The sequence below is a fragment of the Balaenoptera physalus genome (genome assembly GCF_965194825.1).
Source record: "Balaenoptera physalus genome assembly, chromosome: 8".
Lineage (NCBI taxonomy): Eukaryota > Metazoa > Chordata > Mammalia > Artiodactyla > Balaenopteridae > Balaenoptera > Balaenoptera physalus.
This window is the reverse complement of record NC_138887.1, coordinates 97498774-97520465: the sequence shown is the minus strand read 5'-3', so window position 1 is coordinate 97520465 and position 21692 is coordinate 97498774. Positions and strand designations below refer to the sequence as shown.

The 21692-nt window shown below is 33.0% G+C and overlaps 1 protein-coding gene across 3 annotated transcripts in view; it reads left to right on the top strand.

Annotated features, from left to right (window-relative positions):
- POT1 (protection of telomeres 1) overlaps nucleotides 1-20970 on the top strand; it is an 82474-nt gene extending 61504 nt beyond the window's left edge. For all 3 annotated transcript variants that reach the window (XM_082472305.1, XM_082472304.1, XM_082472306.1), the window contains 8 exons: nucleotides 3143-3199; nucleotides 5043-5199; nucleotides 6965-7170; nucleotides 10267-10402; nucleotides 13781-13869; nucleotides 15693-15784; nucleotides 17346-17451; nucleotides 19030-20970. In XM_082472305.1, coding sequence (XP_082328431.1) covers nucleotides 3143-3199; nucleotides 5043-5199; nucleotides 6965-7170; nucleotides 10267-10402; nucleotides 13781-13869; nucleotides 15693-15784; nucleotides 17346-17451; nucleotides 19030-19142 — 956 coding nt within the window. In that variant the 3' untranslated portion in view covers nucleotides 19143-20970. The remainder of the gene's footprint in view (nucleotides 1-3142; nucleotides 3200-5042; nucleotides 5200-6964; nucleotides 7171-10266; nucleotides 10403-13780; nucleotides 13870-15692; nucleotides 15785-17345; nucleotides 17452-19029) is intronic.
- Nucleotides 20971-21692: the final 722 nt, after the last annotated feature.

The following is a 21692-nucleotide window of genomic DNA, read 5'->3' as shown; positions in this document are numbered from 1 at the left end:
TAATCTGTAATTATACTTTTTGAAATCTCTTTTCTCCTTTTAAAAGGTATTTCTAACTGTTTTTAAATTACAAAAGTAGTACACGTGACAGTATCAAGCTACGTAGCCTTCCCATGCCTTTATGCCCACTCGCTTCCCATGCCTTTATGCCCACTCGTTTAGTGTGATTTCTTCAACATCTTCATGTTTATATGAATATATATACTTCTACATAAACAGATAGGAGTTTTCCCTCTGTTTAAAATTTTTACAAAAATGGGACCATACTAGACTAGCTGCTTTATTTAACAATGTATCATAGACCTCTTTCTGGGGTAATTCATGTAGCTCAAACTCATTCTTTTAATAGTTACATTATATTTTATATGAGTCTAACATTATTAATTCAGCCATTTTCCATTTGATAGACATTCAGGTTGTTTCCAGTTTCTTACTCTTACAAATACTTCTTTAATAAACACCCTTGAACAATTGTACTTTCAGGCTTATTGTTTCTCTAAAATAAACTCCTAAAGGTGGAGTTGAAGGATCTAAGAGTAAGCACATCTGTTATTTTCGTAGATGATGCCAGATTATATACCAAAATGTCATAGGATTCATATACAAATAACAGTGTGGGAGAATGTCCTTTCCTCACACTCTCAGTGGTATTGGCCGTTGACAGTATAAGTAATTTTTTGACAGTTTGGTAGGTATAAGGTGATATCTTATTTATTTTCCCCGAGTACATGGAAACTTAAAAATCTTATTATATATTTATTGGCCCTTTTTACTCCTTCTTTGAATTGTCTGCTCTTACCCTATACCTGATTTTCTGTCGGGTTCTTTATTTTTTTCTTATCAGTTTTGTGGGAGATTGTTGTATATATTTTGCAATATTTTCTCTATTTTCTTATTATTTCACTTCATGCAGAATGGTAGATATTAAGTAATCAGATTCTTTGAAATTATACTTTGCCAGCTTAAGGTTCTCTTGCCATGGATTCTTATGCCATTTATTAGTGATGTTGAGGAAGATGCACAAGTAATGCATATGTTTGTATATGATGCCACATACAATAAATTATAAAAATACAACATACTATTATATATAATAGAATGTAGTAAGCTAAAGTAGTTGCAAAATATGGATACTTTTCTAAGTCTTAAATTCTTCATTTTGGAAAGCATTATTAAAACTTATTGCTATGGAAATTGAGTTATTTGTAGTGAGGTGGATGGACCTAGAGTCTGTCATACAGAGTGAAATAAGTCAGAAAGAGAAAAACAAATACCATATGCTAACACATATATATGGAATCTAAAAAAAAAAAAAAAATGATTCTGAAGAACCTAGGGGCAGGACAGGAATAAAGACGCAGACGTAGAGAATGGACTTGAGGACACGGGGAGGGGGAAGGGTAAGCTGGGACGAAGTGAGAGAGTGGCCTGGACTTAATATATACTACCAAATGTAAAATAGCTAGCTAGTGGGAAGCAGCCGCATAGCACAGGGAGATCAGCTAGGTGCTTTGTGACCACCTAGAGGGGTGGGATAGGGAGGGTGGGAGGGAGACGCAAGAGGGAAGAGATATGGGGATATATGTATATGTATAGCTGATTCAGTTTGTTATAAAGCAGAAACTAACACACCATTGTAAAGCAACTGTACTCCAATAAAGATGTTTAAAAAAAAAAGACATTGCTATGATCACTACTTTTGCTTTTTTTGTTAAAGTAAAATCATATTTTATGGTATTCATCAAGTCATCCTATTAAGTTTGGTAAATTTATTATTTTATCCACCTATCCCTTCATTCCCTTCACAATGTATTTTTTCAACATAAGAAAAATTTTCGAACATACAGAAAAGTTGAAACAATTGTACAGTCAACACTCATATACCCACCATCTGATTCTCCAGTTAACATGTTATTCTCTTTGCTGTGTCATTTATCTCTTTTTTAGTGCATCGATCCAGTTTATTTTTTGATGCATTTCAAAGTAATTTGCAGGCATAAGTACATCTCCTAAACACTTCAATGAATGAACATCATTATCTAGAGTTAAATATTTGTTTAGAATTCTCTTGTATGTTTGAGGTAAATTATATTCAATGAAATGGGCAACCTAGGTGTATCATTTCATGAGTTTTGGCTAACACATAAACTGCATAACCTAAGTCCCTCTTAAAATCAAGACCATTACCTTTTTGCAGAAAGCTCCCTCGTGCTCTTTCCCAGTCGATCCTCACCCCCAACCCCACCCCAGAAGTCCTGATTTTTTCCACCATAGATTAATTGTGCCTGTTCTAGAACTTCAGATAAATGCAATAACATGTTATGTACTCTTGTACATACTATTTGTTTTTGAGATTCATCCATGTTGCATGTATCAGTGGTTTATTCCTTTTTAATGCTTAGTATTATAGTATGACATAGACATTTTTGAAAATATGAATTTCCAGTTGCAGCACCATGTTTTTTTTTTAAAGATGGCTTTGGTGTCTTTGTCAAAAATCAAATGAGTATAAATGTGGATTTACTTCTGAGCTTTGTGTTCAGTACTTAGTAGTGTGGTGTGAAGTAAGCATTTTTTTTCCTCATACTAATTTCCAGTTGTTGCAGAACCATTTTTTGAAAAGAGTTTTGCTTTCCATTTGGATTGCTTTGCTGCCTTTATCAAAAATCAAATGACCATGTAAATGTGGGTTTATTTCTGGACTTTCTATTTAATTCTGATAATATTATTTGTCATTCTTTATGTCAGTACCATATTCTTTTGTTTACTATAGCTTTATAGTAAATCTTGAAGTTATATAGTATAAGTCCTCCAATTTTGTTCTTTTTCAAGATTATATTCTAGATTCTAGATTCTTTGCCATTTCCACTTAAGTGATAGAATCTGCTTGTCTCTTTCTGTAACAAAGCCTATGCAATTTTGATTAGGATTTTATTGAATCTACAGATCTATTGGGAAGAATATCAGTTCCTAACAATATTGAACCTTCCAATCTATGAACAAATGACATGAATCCATAAACAAATTTCACCATTTGTTTAGATTTTCTTCAGTTTCTCTCAGTAATGTTTTATAGTCAATGCCACATTGAGCTTTTAATGGATTTTAAAAATGTAATTCTTCTTTCCTTTTTTCCTAATAGGCTCTGGATCAGTATCACTATATGAGGTAGAAAGATGTCAACAACTATCGGCTACAGGTAAGACCATTTTTATTTTTGTAATATGGGCACAATAGTGAGTATTATGAAGTCTGTCCTTATACTTATCTATCCACGAGGGCAAAAACATATCCGTGTTAATTTTAATCAATTCACACTATGTATTTAGTGGTGTGTCCATAAAGGAGTTCCTTAAAATATGCCCCAAAACTTTAATGTTAGCAATGATAGTTAATCTATCAGATACCCACCTTCTGATACTTCAGCTAAGATTTTTAAAAAATTAACTATTTCTAAGCACAAGTCTATTAAATAAAATTCTGTAATATACTATTATAAAGATACGAGTTTCTCATTATTGGAGAAAGGATGTATAATTATGAAATGGGCTAGAAGAAAGAAGCTGTGGTATTGTATTAGAATTGGAGGTGTCAGTATGTACTCATGGTTTTAGAGACAGATACAGAAATAGATATATATGTGTTTGTATATATGTATTCACTCACATATACATTCAGACACATGCAGGTGCACGTGTATAAGTATAGGTATGAACATGTGTGCATATGTGCCCGAGCTCTGTTGATGAAAGGGCATAAAAACAAGGACACCCAGTAGCAATGAGTACACCTAGTGTACAGATCTTAGTTTATAAATAATATTCCCAATCAGGGCTTCTTGGAGAAATAGCAGATTCCAGGGTTGGGATAGGAGAATTATAAGGTGATTCTGGAACATCCTGTTGTGCAAGAAAGTAGAGAATTTCTCAGGTTAATGGTGGCAGATGTCAAATCTCATACAATTTGAGTATCAAAATAAAAATTACTAGTGATGGCATAGAACTGATTGAATAAAGTAGGAATCTGTTAGTCCATATGGATAGTAAATAAATGAACAAAACAAATAAATAAATAAATGAGGTTGAATGGAAAGCTGTTATTTAAAATAGAATGGCAGCTGATAAATGTAAAAGGAATAATGAAGTTAGGGAAAAAATCACCATTTTTCAATCATGATAGTAATTATTTAGTTGCTAATCGTCAATGGATCTTAAACTAGCAGGATCCTAAATGTTTAATGAAATTGGGATATTTATATTTTATCAAATACTTTCTTATTAGTTATAAAGGGGGAAATAATAAGTTTATAGTGGAAAATCCTGCTGAACACCACCTTAATCAGCTGAGCAAAGTTAATATACCCAGGAATGAAAACACTGATATCATGTGCCTTTTGCTGTCATGCAATTAGAAGGCCACAATATCATTTACACAGTAGTATTCCTACCAAAAATGCGTAATTGGTATCTGATCATGAGAAAAACCAGACACACCCAAATAAATGGCCTCTACTCCTCAAATATATTAGCGTCCTGAAAGACAAAGAAGAGCTGAGGAACCATTCTCTACATTGAAGGACTCCAAGGAGACAGGAAAAATAAATGCTACACATGGTTCAGGATTGGGTCCTAGACCTGAAAATAAAATGCTAAATAAGAGCATTATGGGGATAGTTGGAGAAATTTGAATAATGTCTGTTGATTCAGTGATAATCAATGTTTAATGTTCTGATGTTGAAAATTACATTGTAACATGTTAATGAAATTGCTTGTTCTTGTGAAATACATACTGAAGTACTTAGGGATAAAGGGGCAAAATGTCTGGAAGTTACTATCACGTATCTGCAAGGTTTATGTATATATGGAGAGATGGAGATAATGACAGATGGAGATGATGATAAATGTGACAAAATGTTACCAAAATTGACAATTAAAACAACTTAGTTGGATTTGATTGTGTATGTTTGTTTCAGGGGGATTCATGTCATGAATATACTTATATCCTTGCAGATTTCTCTAACTTAATTCAAAAATTCTTTATAGTACTTACGGATTATCAGTATTTGGAGAAAACCCCACTGTGTGCTATTTTGAAACAAAAAGCTCCTCAACAATATCGTATCCGAGCAAAATTGAGGTCATATAAGCCCAGAAGACTCTTTCAGTCTGTTAAACTTTATTGTCTTAAGTGTCATTCACTGTAAGTATTTTCCATAACAAAACCAAAGTTTTCATTTCATGAAATTTGTGTATATATGTTTTCTTATGTGTCAGTTTAAGTCCTGACAATGAGTAAATTGTGATTTTAATGTATTGTATTTTGAAAGAATGGTAATCTTTTTAAGAGAAAACACTAATTCTTAGAAAATAAATCCTTTTGATGTTTCTTAGTAATAATAATTAAAAGTAGCTGCTGTTTTCAGATCTGAAATTCAATTTAGTAGCTCTGATAAATGCAAACAAATAATAACTGTGAAAAGCTGTATAGCACAGGGAGCGCAGCTGGGTTCTCTGTGATGGCCTAGTTGGGTGGGCCGGGGCCGAGGGGAGGTCCAGGTGGGAGGGGATGTGTGTATGGGTGTGGCTGATTCACTTCGCTGTGCGGCAGAAACTAACACAACTTTGTAAAGCAAGTATACTCCAATAAATAAATAAATAAACAAATATAATAATAAAAAAAAGAAGAAAATATTTGGGGGGACTTTCTCACTTGTCACAAAAAAAATCTTGAAAGTAAACCATTATTAGCTAAAATCCTTAAATAGAAAAGATTTCTGGTTAGTTGAAATTCCTAATTAAGTGTTAAGAGAAAGCCTTGTTGGAAATATTCCTGTCCTGCTTAATAACTACCATATAGTGAACATAATTTGAACTTTTGTTGGTAATTAAGGATTTCTCATTTCCTCAAAAGCTTTATGCTAACCATCAATTATTTTATAAATAAGTAAATAAATTTATAAGACATTAGAATGAGTATGTACTTACTAACTCAAGACATATTCTGAAAATTATTTTTAATCCCTCTTCCTCTTTTTTATGCAATTTGACTATCTTCCCTCTATATATGTAATATGAACATGTATATACATCTCCATTGTATTTATGTGTGTGTACATTGTGTGTGTGTTGTGTACACGAATGTACATATATTTTCCCCTCCACAATCTAAATATAATACTGTTTGTGGAGATATTTGATCATCAGATCTCCTTATATAAAACAGGGGACCGTCTTCTACCCATTTGGGCTTGAAATGGTAGTTGGAATTAAAATATAAGTACAGATTTTGGATAGTTCTTGAAGTATTATCAAATTATAGTTTGTAAAATTCTGTAAAAATCATATAGCTTTGCCAAACAAAACCACCCTCTATGATAATTTTTTAAACAAATAGGGAAATCATCTTAGAAATGTTAAGAGGTTTTACCTAAATTTACACAGCTGATTGGTGACAGAACCAAGACAAGGAAACAGACCTTTTGATTCTAGATTATGTGATTTCTACTGTATCATATTTTACCATATGACTTTTGAAAATTATATTCTAGATTAAAAGGAATCAAAGGGAATATTGGTTTGTAAAGTAGGTACCCTATGAAAGTGATATTACTTAAGTGGTAAGTGGATATTTAGCTGGAGTGAAGACGGGGCTCCTGCTGGGAAGTTTAGCATTCCTTACAGAGGAGAACAGTTTGGTGCTAGAAATAATGGTGTCACAAAACCAGGCAAGGAAATTGCTGGTGGTTAATGTAATTATGATATGGATCTAATTAGCCATAAAATGTCATCAAATATCTTTCTATTGAATGAGTCATGTAATCTGCAGAGTGAATTATCTCCATGTTTTAAAATAAGTAGCTGGTTCATAAGCATATAAACAATTTTTTTATTGGATAGTTTGTTAAATTTGAATTTCCAAGCTTATACCAATTGTTTTTGTATTATTTCGTTGTCAATGATTTTAGGCAAGAAGTTCCACATGAGGGTGATTTGGATATAATTTTGCAAGAGGGTGCAACCAAAACCCCAGATAGCAAACTGCAAAATACATCATTATATGATTCAAAAATCTGGACCACTAAAGATCAAGGAGAACGAAAAGTAGCTGTTCATTTTGTGAAAAATAATGGTATTCTCCCACTTTCAAATGACTGTCTAATTTTGATAGAAGGTATGATATTTAAGTTGCTGTTCTATTAGACTACAGCTTTTGTTTATGTGTTTCTCTGATTGATTATTGTTAAATATATTTTAGGGGCAACCTGGGACATATAAAGTCAAAATATTGTTAATTTAAACTTCAAATAATGTAATATATATGGCAACTAGATTCAAATATATACATATACACATATATGTATAAATTTATCTGCATGACATTTTGAAATTACACATTAAACTCAAGTGTTTGCATTTGTCCATCTTGTTGGATTCCTACATGTCATCTTAATGAGACCCAAGGTGATTGCTGAGCTGAATAATAATCAAGAAGCTGCTTGTTATGTATAATTGCTGTTATCTTGGCCTCTGGATGTCACTCTTGTTTCAAAAAATAGAATGAAAGTCATCTATTGATAGCTAAATCAAGTAAAGATAACCTGACATATTATACTTTTGTCTTATTTTTATCTAATATTTATCTAATAATCCATAATAAAAGGGGATCATCATCTTTAATATGCATTAGAGAAATCTTTCATTTTGTGAATGAACTGATCTTTATTACAATGGCTTATGATCATTTTTATTCCTGGCATTTTTCTGTCTATAAAACTAACACATAATCGTTTTAGAAAATAATGTATATATGCGAATACACATGTATATAAACATTGATATTATTTTTATGAACATCACTTGTTTTAATACATTTATAGCATACCAGAAACTATTTTAATTAATTTTATCATCACAACAATCCTGTGAAGTTGGTACTATTATAAGCTGTTTTTTATACATGAGAAAAAACTGAACCACAGAGGAGATAAATGTCTTTCCTAGTACAGGTAGTGGGCGGTGAAACTGAACTGCTTCCAGTTTTTTACATAGCAACTCTGTGATGAACTTTATCTCCCCCCTGAAGTGTAATTGGGCACAAGGAATTAAGTGAATGTTGCCCAATTACTTTCTAGTAAAGTTATCATAATGTGCACATGCTTTAGCAGCATGTGAGATTATCTGTTCACCTACCCTCCTCATAATATACTAGAGCTTTAAAAAATTTGTCCATTTTGATGAGTGAAATGTGACATCTTATTCCATTAGCAGTATTTTAATCTGTACCAGGAGATAGATGTAAAAACAGAAGGACACAGACACACACACACATACATATGGAGTAAATCTATTTATATGGCCTAAAAATAAAATAAAGCTGTGATCCTATCAGGCTTTATTAGAACTGTCCTTGTTGGGCCAACTAAGAGGATGTCAAGTATGCCTTCGGGTCCTTCTGTGCTTTGCTGCCTCCCACAGAATTCTATGCTGAAGCCAAGTTGGCCTTGAAGGTCCAAAGGAAGCTTGAATAAAGAAGTCCCCTTAGTTCCTGATCCTATCTTTAATTACCAGTCAACCTTCAAACTTTCAGCCTCACCTCCTATCGCAATTGCCATCCCACACTCTAGCCATATTGAACTGGTGATAATTCCTAAACCTAGTATATTCCTCTGTGCCTCTTTGCCATTCCATTACTGTTCTGAGAAATTCTGCTCTAATACGTCTTCAGAAGTAAACTCAATAATTCCCTTTATTCAGCAATTCATATAAAATATTTAACGAGCACCTACATGCATCAAGCACTTTTCTGATTTATCAGGCAGATTTGAGTGGTTCTTATTGCAAACTGTATGAACTTCTAGTAGAGCACTTCTTATATTTGTGTTTTATCTGTCTGTTTATAGATTTGTTTCTTTATTAGAATGTAAGTTCCCTAAGGTCAGAATACACGTTCTTTTAATCTACGTATCTTCAGCACCTAGAGTAGAAAACCTGGCATGTAACTGGCTCTCAGTAAATATTTATTGAATATATAAGTACATCCAAAGTAGTAACAGTTTGCCTTACAGAGCCTTTTAATAAAGTCAAATGAAAGTGTATGTGAAAGCACTTTAAAAGGGTTTCATCAAAATGTAAGCTATTTTTATTTTATCATATTTCTGAGTATTATAACTCTAAGCATAGGCTAAGATCTAACTGTAGGATGACATGGCAAACCTGTGGTTTCCAGCTATCACAGAGCTGAGGGAAGAGGTATGGGAGCTGGGCAAGTTAAAACGCCATGAAACTTGCTGTTCTTATAAGATTTATCCACTTTTTTTGAATAAACGCTCCTTGGATTGTTGCAAGCCTTTGGTTAATTTCTAGAGTTCTGAAAAAGTTGAATTTGACAATTTTTGCCAAAGTTGTTTTTGCTATTATGGAGAAGTGTATTTTTGGACGTTCTTACTCTGCTATGCCAGAAATGCTTCCCCCTCACAATTGAATTTTAACATTACAAATTTTACACAAATTTTAGGAAATACTCAGAAGTATTTTTATAAATCATATTCTCTTTCCCTGGAGAGGAAGAATTATCAATCTAAGTGAAAAGTACACCAGAAACGGTACCGGTAGGTTTGAGTAATCAGAGAGAATGCTGCCTTTTAATAATGGTGCACCGTTGAGCATACTCTTTCTTCTCAGCCAGCATGATGGTTTTAATACCCACCCTGTCGTAGCATTAGGGTAAGTGTGATGGTTTTCATAGGAAAAATGAATAAACACTCTACAGGAATTCCTATTACATAAACTGTTTGCATCTATATTTAAATTCAGTGTTAAACTGAAAAGATTTATTTCAAACTCAAGACTAAATTTGCCTAGACATTAGTAGTAAATAGCAAATTTAATAATGGGAATCCTGTCATATTTTGACTCTCAACTTTGTTCTCTTTAGATCATTTGAACCGAAGTATTCCTGGCATAAAGAGCAATTTGTATAAATTTTAAAAGACGGTTCATATTTCACAAACCTTATATTTTGCTCAAATCTCAGCATTTTTGCTCAGTGGTTTCTTTAATCAATGAATAGGATCCTAAGCTTACAAATTATTATTTTTAACAATAAATGTATAAGTGCATTAAATCTCTTAAATTCATGGTATTTGTTGTCCTTTTCTGTCAATCCCTTTAGTCCTTTACTGTTGCTCATGTGTTACTTAATAAGTACCCCAGTTTGCTTACTTTATATTTGTACTACTTGAAGGGTTTACTTGTTCTGTTTTAATAGGAGGTACGCTTAATGAAATCTGCAAGCTCTCAAACAAGTTTCATAGTGTAATTCCTGTGAGATCTGGCCACGAAGACCTGGAAGTCCTCGACCTTTCAGCACCATTCCTTATACAAGGAAAAATACATCACTATGGGTATGTTTTCAATAATGGGAATTCTGGGAATTTTTAATTTTATTTATTATTTTATTCCACTTGTTACTATATATTCAGTGGATACTTATTTAGTACCAATTTATAGGTACTAGATTTTTTGGTATATATCTATTCTTCGGACACCGTATATATTGAGTGCCTACAGTATGCTAGGTTTAAGGCTGTCCCAAAGGCTAATATTCATTTGCTTTCTTTCATAACAATTTAGGTATTAGTTACAGAGAAAGTTCAGAGCTGTATCCTAGCAAAAGTTAAGTGATTGAATTCCAGAATTTCTGTGCCACAAAGTTATAAATGAGTTGCCACTGAGAAACTGGAAGATATCAGAATACAGTAGGAGCTAGAAACAGATGTCTAGGTTTGGAAGGAGGCAATATAGATAGAATCTCTGTTTCCACTTGATCAAACAGTCACCCTGGAAGTGCTCTGCTTTGAGAAACCTTGGATTATAGAATATTTTCTGCTTTATTGGAAAATACCAAATTGTTTTTCTAATGATTGTAACATTTTATGGTCCAATCAGCAGTGTGTAAAAATTTGTTTACCCCGGGTTCTCTTCCACGGTTAGCTCTTGGTATTAGTCTACCTTGTAATTTTGTTAGACTGATGAGCATCAAATAGTATCTATGTTGTTTTTGTTTGCATTTCCTAGATGACTAGGGAGTTTAAACAAGTCTCATGTTTATTGGCTATTTAGGTTTTCTCTTCTGTGAATTCCATATTCACATTTTTCTATTCAATTACTGGTCTCTGTTTTGGTTCTTGTGTGTGTGTTTAGGTGATTGTAAAAATTCTTTCTGTATGAGAGATACTAAACATTTGTCAGTTATGTGCATTTCATCAAACTTCTAGTCTGTCCTGTACTTTTTAACTCTATGCTTCCTTTTGTTTTACAGATTTTTCAAATATTAATATAGTCATATTTACCAAAATGTTTGACAAGGCAAAGTTTTTGTAAAACTTTACTTAGATTTCTGGATCTGATGCTTTTTTAATGGAACAGAAACTAATGCTTCAGTTTCTTACTAGTTACACATCTTTTAAGGATTTGTTTCTTCTTGAATCTATCTTATTAATGAAAGTTTTCTAGAGAAGTATTTCATTTATCTTTTAAATTTAAATTTATTGAGATAAAATAATTCATAGTACTTTCTGATGATTTTTAAATCTCCTCTTCATCTGTTCTTGAATCCACTTCATATTATTTACTCCTTTTTTTCCCTTGGACTTTTTTGCCAAAGCAACTAGCTTTTGTTTTTGTTGATGCTCTCTATTTTTTTATTATTGTTCTTAACTTTATTTTCTTCCTTTACTTTCTATAGGTTTCCTTGGTATTTCTTTTTTGTAATGTTTTTAATTGAATGCTTACCTCACTTAATTCATTATTTTTTAATATGTTTTAAAATATTTGTATTTAAGTCTGTAATATACCTCCTGAGAAAATAGACATAGCTTTAACCAAAGATTTGATACGTAGTGTTTTTCTTGTCACTTCTAAATGTTTCGCAATTCCTATTATGATTTCTTTGGCCCATGAATTATTTCACTGTGTATTTTAAATTTTTCCACACACTCATTTTAGGTGCTATGCTTTTGTTTGTATTTTAGTTAGATTACTTTTTAACCAAGTAGCGTGATGCATTTCATAATGATTCTTTGAGATTTGTTTAGTTTTGCTTTATCCTAGAATGTGTTTGTTCATAATTTGTACATATTACATAGATTTTAAAAAGAAGGTGTATTCTTTAACAGTTGTGTTTAGTGTTTAATAGTGTTTAGTTATGTCCATTAGACAAGCTTGTAATCGTATCCAAAACTTATCTTTCCTTTGTAATTTTATCTGTCTAATCACTTCTTAGAGACTGTGCTAAACGTCCTCTGTGATTGTAGGTTTGTGACCTATTATTCTGTCAATGTGTGCTTTATCTGTTTTGAGTCCTTTTTGCTTGCTCATTCAGGTTCAGTATTTCATCTTCTGGTGAATTCATTGTACTGTATATCCTTATGTAATGACTTCATCTTTAATCGTGATTTTTTGCTGTAAGGTTTATTTTTTTCTTGTTTTCTTATTACTATATCAGAGTTTTTTTGGTTGGTAATTGCATGGTGTATCTTATTCTCATCCCGTTGCTTTTATGTTTCTTTGTTGTTATATTTTAGTAGGTCTCATAAATAAATACTTATCAGTATATTTTAGTTGTTTTTTAATAGATGAGTTTAAAATATGTTAATTACTGAAACATTTAGGTTTTATTTCTATACTGTATTTCTTGTTGTTTTCCACTTATATTATTGTTGTTTCTCTTCCCACCCTTTTTTTTGTTATTACTTTATTTTTTTTTTCCAGTCTTCTATTGGATTAATTTATAAAAATGTTCTCATTTTTCTCCTTTTTCCTCTTTTATTACTTCGGAAGTAATGAATTCTCTAATTTATGCTTATTACTCTTAATTTTTAATTTGTACACTTAATTTTTAATTTGTATACTTGCTTTATCAATGTCTGAAGTTTAATATCACAGCCGTTTTTTTTTTTTTTTAAGAAACTAATACTCGTCATTCAATTACCTTTTTCTGTTAAAGAAAAAACTTTTATGTATTTAAAGAGTGGAAGGGGATAACATTTAATATAGTTACCCTCTGTTTTCCCCCAGATTGCAAATGAAAAGGAATCTGCATGAACCTTTTGAATGTTGATTTTTATATTTTTATCCAAGCATATTTTCTCATCAACATCTCCTAAACATTAATACATATAGTAAAAAGTAAATTGCTTGTACTTAAAATGTTTGTATGTAAGTAAAGCAAAATACCTATACTAGATAATAGGCAATTTTAGTGTATTATGTAATTTTAGATTGATTTGTATACAAAGGATAACTGTAGTACTAGGCATCATAAACTGTGATCCTCTAAATATGTGCTAGTACTGACTTCCTTAGAATAATTTTCTCCTGTTGCTATATTTATAAAATTAAGACCTTGGCTATTCCATATTGTTCACAGAGCTATAAAATGAAAGAGTCCTTAGAGTTTGTCTCTTCAGACTTTTTGTTTTACCAGATAAGGAAATTAGCCAAATTAATTAACAATCTGCACCTGAAACCTCTCTCATTGTCAACTTAGAGTTGTTTATTCTGAACTGTACTATCTTTTTAGATTGCTTCTATTGTAAGAAGCTTATTTTTTTTAATAATTCTGTTTGTAATATGCACATTACAATACAGGAAGTGCAGTGCTCTTTTGTTTAATAATATACTTTTTAAACTGCATGCTTGAATGGCAAAAATGTTATAATAATTAAATGAGTTGTAATAATTACTTATAATAAATCATTTTTTTCTTTTATTAATTTCAGATGTAAACAGTGTTCTAGTTTGAGACCAATACAGAATCTAAATTCCCTGGTTGATAAAACATCATGGATTCCTTCCTCTGTGGCAGAAGGTTAGCTAAGTTTCTGTGTCCTGTCATTGTAACTGTCTTTGTATAAGGTGATCTCACTGAGAATATTTCAATATTTGTGGATATTGTAAAACCAGAGCAAAGGCTGAACTGAAGTTTAATTGTCCTTAAGCAAAACCATTCATAGTGGTCATAATAAAAGTATAAATGTTTAAAATAATTGAAAACTTACTCTTAAGCATCTGCCAATGTTTTTCAATTATTACATTTTAATTTTCAATAATTTAGTAATCGTAAATACAACTTGTGAAAAATCTCTCCAGTTTATAGTATCTTGGGATTGAAAAGAGTTGTAGAGATAGCTATTACAACTTTTTACCCAATACAAGTCTTTAGCTGGAACAACAAGAATCTTTTTATATCACGTTATTAACTGTGGTTATCCAGCCTTGGCTTAAAACTCTTCAGTGACTGGGGACTCGTTACATTGCAAGGTAACATATCTTACTTTTTAGGTGCAGTACTTAACAGTGAGGCAAAATCTGCTTACCTATAATTTTAACATGGGCCACATTCTGTGTACTAGAATTAAAGTACATCTGTTCCCTCTTCTATAAAATCAACAAACTGTACATTTGAAGATAATCTGTCAAGTCTTCATTGAGTCTTTATTGCTCCAAGCAGGTACCCTCACTTCCTTTGGTACTTTCCCATATTCCTTACTATTTTATTTCTCCTCCTCAGTAAAGATTCCATTTTACCAGTGCTCTTCTCAAAGTTCGGTACTCAAAGCTAGAAATAGAGCTGCAGGTGTTGGCCAATTCAGAATATGAAGAAAACCTTTATTTACCTAAGATTGGATACTGCTCCTACTTGCCTGAAAATTTTATTGTGTAGATATTTATTTGTATACTTGGTTTTGTTTTCTTTCTCTTTTAATCCAGCTATATAATACTGCTAACTCATATTTTGTTTGTGGTCCCGTGAAATTCCAGGTTACTTTTGCATGACCTTCTTACTATGTGTTTCAAGCTTGGTCTCCTCATCCTGTACTAAATATAGTTTTTTGTTTGCTTGTATGGTCCCTCGGGGAAGGTTTTATGTTCATCCTTCTTGGTTTTAGCTCACCGTTTATGCCTATCGAGAACTTCTGAATCTTAAATATCAATTCCTCAGTATTAGCAATTTCTCTCATGTCTGTATGCCCTAATTTATTTGTTTTACTTGCTCCCTTTATTGCTGAATATGGATTCCACGAATGGAAGACGATATTCCATTATATAAGCATATCGAATGTCTTCCATTTCCAGATACAAAGTAAGATGTTCATTTTAACCTATAAATTTTCATATGATTTAGCATCTCTTTAATTTCTTCCTTTTTCCTCATCTTACCAAATTATGAAATCTCAGATTCTCACATCATTCAACCAGATGATATCTCTTAAAAAATAATCGATCCCTATGCTTAAAATACAAAGGAGAGAGACATGTTAAAAAATCCTAACTATTGAACTGTATGCTGTTTCTGAATTGCCTTTCATGAATTGGTTTTTATGTTTTTTATGTTTTCTATCAGGATCAACTCATTTTAAAGATAATGCTGTATTAATATTTAATTTACAAAAGAGACTATTGCTCGTGAGTCATTATCCCTATACAGGTGTAGTGTAATGTTCCAAAATTACCCTTCTAAAATGAGCTTAATATATTGGTATTAGAGAACAAAAAGGGATAATTTTTTTAATCTCTTGAGTTATTTTAGTAAACAAGACTAACAGGTATCTAATATCATAAAACAATTTTTTCTTTACTTTGATTAAGGCATAGGAGATTCATATGGTTTCAACTTTTTTCCTTCATTAGTACTGGGTATTGTACCTCTCCAACATGTGTTTGTGATGACATTTACTCTTGACGATGGAACAGGAGTATTGGAAGCTTACCTCATGGATTCTGTAAGTAACAGAGGTAGTGAAGATACTTCTAATTAAAAACTAGTACTTTTTAAAATTTTAATATATTTATTCATGCCTACTTTGTTACTGAGAAGATTTAAGGCAACTCGGAAGAATAAATAAAAGACAAGCGCATAAATCTTAAATTGTCTATGTATTTCTCTCTCTTTTGATTTGACACTGTAAATCTTAATATGTGAATAATGAAAAATTGAGGAAGTTCTGCTCCAGGAGCCAAAGGCAGAGGTATGATCACACCCTCAGGCATTATCTATTAGCATTTCACTGGGCTTTTTAAGCCTCCACATTTCATATTAGAGAGAATGAGATTACTTTGATAGGGAGATAGTTGTTATGTGTGAAGCTAGGTAGCTGTCCACAAGACCACCTTCATTTCTGATAGTGCCAAGTTTGGAGGTTCCCAAGACCACCCTTACTTCTGACACCAGTTGAAAGTTCAGAGGTCCCCAAGAGCACCCTTAGTTTTGATAATTCACTAGAAAGACTCACAGAACTTATTGAAAGCTAATATGCTCACTGTTAACAATTTATTACAGCTAAAGGATATCGGTTAAAATCCTCAAGGGAAGAGGTACATAGGGCAGAGTCCAGGAAAGTTTCTAACATGGAGCTTCCGTTTGTTCTCTTCCCATGGAGTAGTGGACAGTGTTACTTTCCTGGAAATGATATGTAACAGTACACGTGAGGTATTGCCAACCAGGGAAGTGCAACTGAGCCTTAGTGTCCAGAGTTTTTTTTGGAGCTTCATCAAGTAGTCATGGTTGGCTGCCCATGTGACTGATCTCAATCGTCAGCCCCTCCAGTGGTCAAGTTAAAACCACATGCTCCAAACTCCCCACCCTAAATCACAATGTTAGAGTGACCCAGGGTCTCCAGGCAAAAAAGAACACTCCTATGAGGCATGACATTCCAGGGGCTTAGAGATTACCTCTCAGAAACCGAGGGCAAAGGCCAATGAGGTTAAATTTTTTACTACACACATTGGGAAAAATCTGGGGTAAGGTTGAGGACAGTTTTTCTCCTGCCTAAATAAATTATTTATCCATTTATTAAATAAGTATTTAATGAGCACTTACTGTATGCCAAGTGCTACTCTTTGTGATGGGGATATAGCAATGAGTGAAACAAGCAAACTCCTTTCTCTCCTGGAACTTATAAATAGGAGAGGAGAAAAAAAAATTAAACAAATAAATATATACTATATATTAAACTCTTTTAAACTTAATACTTAGACATTGTAGGTGCTCAATACATATGCTATCAACAGAATAGTAAGCCTCACTGTATTCTAATCATTATTCTTATCATTAAGTCAGAGTGGTTTAACTTGATTTTATATATATGTATCATAACTGTTTTTAGATTAAAGTAGTAAATCAGATTTTAGAGTTTAGACTAGCACTCTAGTTTATGAATTCTACGATATAGTGTGAAATAGTCTAGATTATTTTAATTAGATAATATTCAAATAATTTTGTATTAATTATAACTTCTGAAGAAGATAAAGATCATTTCCTTGTTTCTTCATATTTTGCTTAAGGAAAAATTTTTCCAGATTCCAGCATCAGAAGTCCTAATGAATGATGGCCTTCAGCAAAGTATGGATATGATCATGGATATGTTTTGTCCTCCAGGAGTAAAAATTGGTAGGCAGTAATATTTAACAATCCATTCATTCTTTTTCTTGAAATAATACCTAGCATATGGCTAAGCTATGGACTTTTAGAGGTATTAAAAACTTTGAAATCTGAATCCAAATAAATTACTAAGTAGTGATTGATTATACTGTATGATCTACCTATTGAAGAAGATAGTGGCAGGGATAAAATAGGTATGAATCATAATTCCTGTAATGAAAAAAGTTTTTAAAAATATTTTGAAATATTGATATAACAAGGGGGAGGCAGTTTTGATCACAAGCACATTTGATATGATGCTTATGCATACAAACAGTTGAAATTAAACCAACAGGGATGAAATTTTGACAAGAAACATTTCCTACAACAAACTCATTTAGCCTGTTTAATTCAATTGAATTAAATTGAATTTAATTGAATTGTCTATTCAATATTAACTAGTTTCAGATTTTACAAGTTTTTATTTTACTAAATATTTTTGTCAGCCTTAGTTGTTTTCTGTGTAACATTTGATTCATCAACCAGTCTTCAGGTCAAATTGTATTGATTACACCTACTGCCACTGATTTTTCCTTTTGTGGCCATTATTTCTCTTTGCATTGAAACTTGCAGATCTAAGTCATTTTAAGACAATTTGACTTCTAACAGTTTTTCATCAGTAACAAATTTTACCACCTGCAGATCTAGCTGTTGTCAGTTTAACGTTTATAGGTTATTTTAAGTCAGGTTTTATTTTCCCCTGGTCAGTCTTTGCATTCTATAACAATTCCAAAAAGATAGTTTTTGTACATCCATAACTAAGTCTAACTTACATACTTTTATTTGATGTCACCTTTTATTTTTGTTGGCTGCTTGGATTCTTTTGGATAAATTTCTGCAAATAAAACTGCCATATCAAAAAGCATAGGCCTGATAGGCTTTTGATACCTACTGCCAGATTGCTTTTCAAGAGCATTTTACCTGTTTGTGGTTCTACCAGCAGTGTAGGAGAGTGCCTGTCTTGCTTGACCCTTGCCAGTAGTGAGGACTATATTAAATGTCTTTCAAATTCAAACTTCAAGAAATATTAACAAACTGTTCTAGAAGTTATAAACAGATTTACTGTGGTCATGACCAAAGCTTGGGAAATGGTATCTACGGCTGCCAACATTGCTTGGACACAATACCTGGTACCTGACGGGAATTTCAACTAGACAGATGTAGGGGTGAGCTGGTTTCTTTGCAGTCAACCAAGAAAAACAAAACAGGGGAGATCAGTAAGTGATCAGCAGAAAAAAAAGGAATAAAAGTTGGGAATGACATAGATTACTACCTTTGCTATCAAATATTTTGAAAAACCCCACATTTAATGACCTTCCTGTTGTTGGGAAAAATTCTAATTAGTCAGAATTGCTACAAAACAATAACATGAATCCAGTGTGTATTTGGAAGAGCAGATAATGGTAAATGTGGTGAGTGTATTTATTTACTTTTCAAGCTAAATTAAATATGCTAATCTTAGTAGCTAAGCATTATGCTTAGATACATATTTCAGAGTTATTTGTTTAGTTTTAATGGTTAAATAGCATTTCTTTTTTTGATTTGTAGATGCATATCCATGGTTGGAATGCTTCATCAAGTCGTATAATGTCACAAGTGGAGCGGAGCAGCAAATTTGCTATCAGATTTTTGACACCACAGTTGCAGAAGATCTTATCTAATTTTGACATTCAACTTAGCATATGTAAAATGCTATAATTTTGGAAAACATTACTATTTTCTATGAGATTGCTATAAAAGACATAAGAGATTTTAGCTCTGTAGTTTATTTTCCATTTTAACCAGTATTTAAAAATTTTTTGACAAATAGGCATGTGTTATCTTAATACCCTCTTATAAGTTAAAAATGTTCCTGTTGCTCAAAATATTCAGTATGATGGCTGTGAGGGATATAAAAGAGAGACATCGAATAAATAAGGACTGTGTTTTCATTTACTCTTTACTCTCCTCCTTTCAGAGAAGCTGTTTTGTTACCCTACCCTAAAAATCACTCTCCCTATTGGTTTTTCCATGTATCAGCCACTGATTTCTCTGCCATCCATCATGCCTGCTTGAGCTTCTTTTTCTGTCCTGATTTTTATATCAGCAATTTGGATGACTTTAGCATGTATATGGGATTAGGAAATGTCCTTACCTTAAATCTTCCACTCTTACTGAGTGCAAGGATTTGATCTGTTTTGTTTTTATGCAAAGGGATCTGCTTGAACAAGTACTCCTTGAAGAAATGCTTGTCTGAGTGAGCTACAGTGTGCTTGAAAAGAGTGATTTGCTTTAAGTGGAAGTAGCAGAATTGCTTTCTTTGGGTGCTGATTTTGACTAATTGAGGATAAATCCATTTTTTCAGACCTGAAATATGTGCTTTGATTGCTTGTTTCTCTACATGATATTAGAAGTTATTCCATTCCTACTCAACCTAATCAAGTGGTCAGATCTGCAATGTTAGCGACTTACGTATGTTACCCTTTTTGTTAGGGTCTTATGTAAAATATACTTATATTTCAGGTTGAACATTGAATGAGAAATTAACTCAGTATGATAGTCTGCTTTTTACCTGATGATATTTGTCAAATTTAAAGTCATGAAATTCAGTTTTATACAAATGCTTCTGTATATTTGTATATATGTAAAGATTTATGTATGTTATTTGCTGAAGGCTGAGAGATACAGATCTGCCTAGTTCAATATTAGTGAAGAATAAATAAATGTACACATTTCAGCTGTTTCATTTATTTGCCCTATGTTGAGCTGAGGCATGATTTGGGGTGAAGTATCAAAGCAAGTGTGTCAATATAGCAGATATTTAGGACTGTCTACACACCAAGTACCATACTAAGTAAGCACTTAACGTGTATTTTAGTTTCAAAACAACCCATCTTCCTGATAAGAAAACTGAGGTTTCACTGATAAGCTGACTTGACTAAATGCATACAATTATTAAATGCCGGTCAGCACTTGAATCCAAGTAGTCTCTGCTCAGGGGCTGCATTGTTAGCCACTGCAGAACTCTGGAGCAAAAGCTGGTATGGGGTTTTCTGCAAGTGAGCTCTCCCTTAAATATCTGAAGTAACATTGCAGATAGAACCAAAAGGCTTTTCACACCTTATTGGCCAAAAGGATTGAACATCTGATTTCCTCTGCTCATAATAACTCTAAATTCGAATTCCTGAGTATATTAGCACATCTCGAGACCTAACTACCCATCTGCCCCATCGCCGAATTATCAGCTTGTTCGAGACAATGGAAGAGACCGATGCTGCTGTTTTGGAGATGTACACTCTTGGTTCAAAACATATTCAAGGAAAAATTTTTAAGAAATGTTTTAAGAAATTTTTGGTATTGGTGGTATGCTAGGGACACAAAAGTGAGAGAGGCGTTTTCTCCTCCTTCGGGAAGCACCCAGTCTAGGAGAGTAAGGGTCAGAGGTGCAGGGAGTGCCTCACGTGTCAGCCTGTGCTGTCTGCCAGTTAGTAAAGTAAAACTATGAATTTTCATGATTTCTCTTTACCTTTTGTTTTGTTTAGTAAACCCCTACATTGTCATCATTTTTGTTTTTTTTAACTTTTCAGTTTTGAACAAGAAGAGTTTGTCAACCCCTAGTGTTTATCCAGCGGTGATGTATGTGCCTGACCCTAATCGGGAACCCAAGTGTAAGGGGAGTTCCATTTCTGGAGCAACAACTAGGTGATAGTTCATCGTGCCCAAATTTGAGCCCTGTCGCCTTTGTAGTCCGTGTGACTATTGGTAGAATCTTCCTGTCAGATTTTAAATTACATAAATTTAAGAACGTAGTATGCGTACAGCCTCTTCCTCAGTCTCCAGTCTCTGCGGCATCCATTGTTTCAGACACTACTGGATTCTCTTGAGGCCTCCACGCTGTTCTGTATGAGGAAGAGAGTGCATGTCTCAGAAAATCTGAGGCAGTCGATTCCTCTTTATCTAGATGTGATAATGAAAAGTGCTCTGCTCACAGGCTCTTTCTGTGGCCACCTCATACCGCTTTATTTGAGGGAACTATACCTGCTGAGAAGGAGTGCATCATTCCCCATTTCGTTTTACCCTGGTCATGTTGCACATTGGGTGTTGTTTCTAAATAAATAGAGAAAGGCTGGTGTTGGTGGAACAGAAGGAGCTGAATACATCTTTGACTACCTGGGAAAGCAGTCTCCACACAATACTGGCTGCCCGGTTTTCAAATCTGTAGATCCTGTACC